The 6255-nt window shown below is 61.8% G+C and overlaps 1 protein-coding gene across 1 annotated transcript; it reads right to left on the bottom strand.

Moving 5' to 3' along the window:
• Positions 1-3073: 3073 nt before the first annotated feature.
• Positions 3074-6255, bottom strand: PABPN1L (PABPN1 like, cytoplasmic). The gene is given in 9 exon segments (XM_087871061.1): positions 3074-3167; positions 3669-3811; positions 4312-4331; positions 4334-4399; positions 4541-4646; positions 5142-5192; positions 5534-5674; positions 6002-6054; positions 6057-6255. Coding segments are annotated over 9 exon segments (873 nt in total).

The raw sequence follows: 6255 nt of genomic DNA, 5'->3' as shown, positions 1-6255 counted from the left end.
TTTGGCGTTTTCCTTGTGTCAGCACAGGGTTTAACTGAAGAGAGTGTAGCGCGGGACTCTTGAGGTTGGCGCACAGGTTGGGGAGCGGACAGAGCAGGGGGGACAAAGGGGTGGGGGGAGGTGAGAGAGCCCAGGGAGCTTCGGGCTGTAAAGAGGCTGCAGCGGCGGGGGCAGCAGAGAGAGGCGCAGAGGGACTTGTGGGTGGGCCTCCACTCCAGAGGTTGACCTGGCGGGCAGGTGTGTCAGGCCTCCCGTGGCCAGAGCCAGATCTAGAGGGGCCCCCCTTTACAGCCCACTCACCTCCCCCTGCAGGGAGGGGCCTTCATGTCTCCAGGCTTGCGCCTGGCCTTGGGAGGCACCCCTCAGCGCCAGGGAGCTTTGACTCGGCTGGTCAGTTGCCGCTGGCTTTCTGAGGCCCCCTCGGTTAGCGCGTGGCAGTTCCTACCGGCCCGAGGGCCGGGCTGAGTTAGAGGAGTCCCTGCTCACGTGCTGCCTCTGCAGGCCCCCAAGCTGGGGTGGAGCTGACGTGATGGGACTTCTGCACTCTGCTTCCCCAGAGGCCCGCTCGGCCTGTCCAGGTGACAGTCCTTCTGGGATCCGGCAGCCCAGGCTCTAGTACCTTTGTCATTTTTTCAGCACACTGGCTGTGAGTCGCGGGCCCCACGACAGCTGCGAGTCCCTCCCTCCCCTTCTCAGGCGCACCAGAGAAGGTCTCTGACAGGAAGAAGGCAGCTTGGGACCCCCTGGGGAGCGGGGAAGGCTGTTAGCGCCCAGACGGAGCCGTCCCGGCCGCCGTCGCATTGCCTTCCCTTCCCTCCCGTCTGAGGAGCATAGGACTCGTGTTTGAAGTTACAGGAGTAGAGGGAGAACTCTGTCAGGAGCAGGTATTAAAAACACAAGGGCCAGCACCCCACCTCTTGCTGCAGCTGGGACTGGAACACCTAGAGAAGCGCTGAGCGGCACCGACCAGCAGGTGCTGGTTCTGACGCCACCCACACACCTTTGGTTGAGCTCTTGGCAGTAATTGCTCCTGCCTGAGTAGTGGCTCTCAGGGGGCTCCAGGTGGCCGACTTGCTTCCTTGCTAACAAAGCTCCAGTGTTACTGGGTACAATTGACTCGACAGAAGATCTTTCCCACTCCGTAGCACACGGGTAGGTAGTCATGGCATGTGAGTGGATGGTGTTGGGAGAGACTTGCAGGAAAGATAATTTGAAGGGGGGTTCAGCTAGCAGGTGGAGTACCCTTCCTTCATCTTTTCCCATCTGGATCTCGGATGTGATGGCTGGAGCTAAGGCAGCCCTCTTAAAAGCATGAGGAAAAGGTTTATCTCCTAAGGATGGGGAGCAGAAAGCTAGAAGGAACATGGGTTTTGCTGACATAGCCCTGGACTTCTTATAGTCAGTATTTTATAGAGGAAAATAAAATAAACTGCTATCTTGTTGAAGCCACTGCTATTTGGATTTTTCTGTAGGTGCAGCCAGACCAGCCCTTGAACGTGCTTTACGTTCAGGAGTTTTCACACACATCATTAGGTAGCATCTACATTTTAAGCCTGAGAAAAGCAAGGCTCAGAAGTAATGTGCTGGCCCAGGAGCTGCCCATGGAGCCGTCCTGCGGTGGTTTCCCATCACCGTTTTGCAGCTCTCTGCCTTCAGGCTAGCCTCCTTGTGGGCCACCTGCCTGCCTGTCCCTCCACCCTAGAGCTGAGCCCCGTCAGGTGCAGCTCCCAGTCAGCCTGTGGCTGTTGTTTGGGTGATTGCTCCTGTCCGTCCTTCTGCCCCAGACCAGTCTCCTCCAGGCACAGCCACGCAAGTCCACTCAGCAGCTCACCGCCTGGAGCCCTTGCCACCCTTGTGGCCACCAAGTCAGGAGTGTTCTCTGTCCTCCCTCCCTCTTGGTCTGCTTGGGCCTGAAATCCATGGGAGAGGAGGGACTCCTAGGGCCACTCTCTCCTCAGAGTGGCCACACAGAAGGGGTCAGGAAAACACTTCTGAAAAGGAACCAGCTGGGGGGTGGGGGGCGCTGCCAGCAGGACCTCACAGAAAAGCCAGCATGCACGGTGAGCGCCCCAAGGTGGAAGCAAATCCCCCCGCTGGCCGAGTAGGGCAAGCAGCCCCTGGGTGCCGAGCAGGCAGGAGCTGGGGTCACCTGCACGGTGCTGCATAAGCTTCTGCCCAGGAAACTGTCCGGGTGGCGTGCTGCCTTTGCGCCATCCGGACTGCCGGGGGTCCAGCGCCATGCCCGGCTCTGCCCGGACACTAGCCCCTCCTTCCTGCCTTCTCATGGGGTGTGTGTGTGTGAGTGAGCGAGCGAGCGGGAGAGAACAAAGAAATGTACTCCCGGTTCCAGAGGCCAGAGTCGGGAATCGAGGGGTCAGCAGGGCCGATTCCTTCGGGAGGTTCTCAGGGAGGATCTGGTCCATGCCTCTCCAGCTTCTGAGGGCCACCCGTGGTTCTTGGAGGTCCTCGGCTTATAGACACAACACTACAACCTTTGCCTCTTTCTCCACATCCTCTCTGTGGGTACGTGTCTCATTGGGTTTAGGGCCCACCCAGATAATCCAGAATCATCCTGAACTTTTCCTAAATAGGGTCACACTTGTAGGTTCTGGAAATCAGGACGTGGACATATTTTTTAGGGGGCATCATTCACCCCACTCAAGGACACACTTGGCCCCAAACACCGGAAGTATGAAGCTGGCCTGAGAGAGGACACCAGAGACAAATGCAGGTGGAGAGCCAAGGGGTGGCCTGTCCCCCCCACCACCTGTGGACCCGCTGTGGATTGAAGCCCTGAGCAGCTCTGTGCCTGGCGTTAGGAACTGGTATGTAGGATAACCAGGCCAGTCGCTTCGGAGGGGTAGTTGGCAGTTACTTAGCTCCGGAGCAAAGGGAGTTTCCTTTCCCGGCCCTGCAGTGGGAGGCAGCACATACCACACGTTCAGGGAGGAAGTGGGGTGTTTCTGCCTCAGACGGGCCGCAGTCAGAGTGCCCAGCGTGGGGAACTCCCTTCTGACAAGGGCCAGGCCTGGGCACCCAAGGTGCCTGCCCTCCCGCATGGCCTCACGCTGTGTCACTCACGGTGGGGGCAGCACGTACCCCGCAGGCCTCCAGGCCCGCTCTGGGACCCATCACCTGCCTTTCGCCTTTCACTGTCAGGCCTGCACCTGAGAAAGAGGCGAATAAAGGGGAGGCCTGTTGTCACGTGCGTTTAAAAACCAAATTTAATGGATGCTTTACCATTAAGACACAGTTCTACTTTTCTTTAAAAAGACTTGGAGGCTCAAGCTGACTCAGCGCTACCTGCCCGAAGCTTTGCCCAGTGCCTTCCAAAGCCCCGAGTGGCACAGGACCCCCCCACCCCAACCCGGTGGTGCCCGGCTTCATGCAGGACTTGTGGCTCCGGATGGGGGTGCTGCGTAGTTATTCCCGCCGAGAGCACAGCTGTTCACTCCCGACCCACCCCGGCCCCACTCTCAAGGTATCTCAATGCATCCTCCCTTCAATACGGCGAATACCGCGGAGAGAACCTTCCACGGCCGCGGAGTGCAGAAAGGGGAACGTGAGCGCGGGCCCTGCCCCCCCGGCCTGACGCGGGCCCCGGCCCCGCCCCTGGGTTCCACCCCCTCCTCAGGTTCCGCCCCCTCCCTCCCCGTGGCCCCGCCCACCGGTTCCGCCCGCGTGGTCTGCAGCGGGCCCGGCCCGGGAGACTGCTGCGGGCGAAGGGTCCTGCTCTGGCGCCCCGCTGTCCTCGCAAGCCCCCGCGGTCCGTGGAGCTGATCCCTGGCAAGCTGGTCCTTTTGGGCAGCACCTGGAGCCGAAGGCCGAGTCCCTCTGAGACACCTGTTCTCCTCCCCTCCTCCCCAGCGCAGCCTCAATCTAGCGCAGGGCAGAGCCTAGGGCTAACGCTGCCTCTAGGAGGCCGTCCGAGGTTTCTCCGCGGGAGGCTCACAGGCCCGTGTGCAGCGGCTACTGAAGCGGTAATTACAACCCGCAGCGCTGGGGCATCAGACCCTTCTAACCTGTTCCCAGCTTTCTCAAAACTCCTACTCAGACCTGAACTGTTCAGCCAGACATGGTCAGGTGATGGGCCCCTGTCCACCCAGCATCCCCCAGGAGTCCAGTTGGGGAAGGGAACCTCCCCAGTGCCCCATCCAGTGGAGACCCACTGGTTCCTGAGGCACCCCCACCCCCACTGCCCATGGATGTGCCCAGAGACACTGGGGGGTTGGAGAAGGGTGGTGGCCTCCCTGTGCCTGCGTTTCCTGGTTCCTTAGGGATTCGTGGGTTAACGTGGTTTAGGGAACACACCTTGATGACTCGGCCTAGGAGACACTCTCATCCAGCTCCACTGCGGCTTGGGCCAAGCTCCTGGTGGCAAACTCTATGTAGGCATAGCTGGGGTGGGCGGGCAGGGCAGGCACGGGCCACCCCGGGATGCCTGGGCTCCGCAGTACCCCAGGGTGCTTGGCCCCTCCAGAGGCCTCCTCCCTGGGCCCCCTCCATCCCCCACTCTCCACTGCCTGGCTGGCACTGACCCCTTGGGGGTGTCTGGAGAACTTGTCACACAGGATGGTGCCCCAGTGGGCCTCCCTGCAGGGGTTGAAGCAGGCTTACAGGTCCTCCACTGTGCCCCCGTAGTCCCCCTGCCACAGGTATGGGCCCCTGGGGGGGGCCTCCCGCAGAGACCTCACCCTCCCGGGGGCTCCTTCAGCACATTTTCTTGGTAGAGAGGTTGACTGGACCCCGGGGCGGAGGTAGTAGCCAGGGCCTCAGATCCCACCCCTGCTGGGGGTGGACTGGAGACAGAGACGTCCGCCCTCCATGTGTGAGACTACCCCTAAGTTCATCTGGCCTGTCCAGACAACGTGTGGCTTTTTAAAGTGGGATTTGTGGCCAGGGTGGCCAACTGGAGATTTCCCGTAAAAATGCTAAATCCCAGCTCACGTCGGGAAACCAAATGCCTGAGGACACAGGGCCCACGTTCCCTCCTGGGGTAGCCCACCTCCCAGTCAGGTCCTGTCCTCTGGCTCCTCCCCTCCTGGGCCTGTGTCCCTTTCTCTAATTTTCCAGGCCAGGAGGAGGTGGCTGACCATGGGTGCCCACTTCAGGGGCCCCATCTTGTTCCCTCACGGACTCACATTGCCCACATAGACGGATCTGTGGTCCGACCCCACCTTCTCCTTGGGGGTCCCGGGGCAGGGACCACCCACAGAGAGGGTAGGACAAGGGGTCTCACCACAGGCAGGGGGCTCCCAGCAGCTGCTAAGGGCAGGCGCCTCACGCATGTGGCTCATTCCTCACTCCTCGGGGAAGAGGGTCACCCCGGGACTGTTCTGGAAGGGCTCACTGCACACCTGTCCTGGCCAGGCCCGACACATGGAGACCCTGGACTCTCCCTGTGAGCTGGCCCTGTGCCTGCCGCAGCTGCAGCCCACCCAGATGTGCTGATGGGGAAGGGGGCTCAGAGCCGTGAGCCCAAGGACTCGTGGCCCACCCACCAGGGAAGGGGTCGCTGGGCCTGCTGGCTCCTACTTGCCTCAGGGCTCAGCAGCTGCCTGGCCAGTGCGGCCCCTGCGCCCTCCTCCCCCGCTGCCTGGCCCTGCGGCCCGGGCGTCTCCGGCCCTTGGGCCTGTTCCATGGCCCGTAGCTTCAGTTTGATGGCCTCCAGCTCCTGCCAGCACGACCCCAGGTTGAGCCCAGAGGCAGGACGGCTCTTAGGCTCCTCTCGAGGGAGGGCAGAGGGGAACAGGACTGACCTTGACTGTCCTCAGGGTCACTGGCTCTAAGGGGACATGCTGGAGGGAGCGGGAAGGGCATGTGGGCTGGGGCCCTGCCATCCTCCCCAGCCTTGCAGGGGTGGGCACACCCACGACCCTCTTCTGGGCCAGGGACAGTGGCCCAGAAGAGGGTCAGGGCTGCAGCCGTCGGTCCCCCGGAATCCGTGCACAAGTTCCTGAGGTCCCTGGCCAGTCCCCACTGGGCTCCCCGTGGGTGTTACCTGGTCAGGCACCAGGTACTCAGCCAGGTCCTCCCCCGCCACCAGAGACGGAGAAAGCCTGCATCTCCATCTTCCTGGTCTCCCTCAGCTTCCCCTGGCTCCTCCTCCTTCCTGTCCCCACCCCCTGGCCCCAGAGAGGGCTTCTGGGCCCTGCTCCAGGCCCCCCAGCCCTGGGCCTCAGAGTCTGTGGAAACGCTTTGCAGCCAGGCCTCGGTAGGGGGTGGGAAGAGAGTGTGGCTGAGGAACGGCCACAT

Source organism: Ursus americanus, chromosome 21 (assembly GCF_024610735.1).
Source record: "Ursus americanus isolate L20-20 chromosome 21, mUrsAme1.1.p, whole genome shotgun sequence".
NCBI lineage: Eukaryota > Metazoa > Chordata > Mammalia > Carnivora > Ursidae > Ursus > Ursus americanus.
Note: the sequence above shows the minus strand (reverse complement) of the source record. Positions and strands in the feature narration are given on the sequence as shown.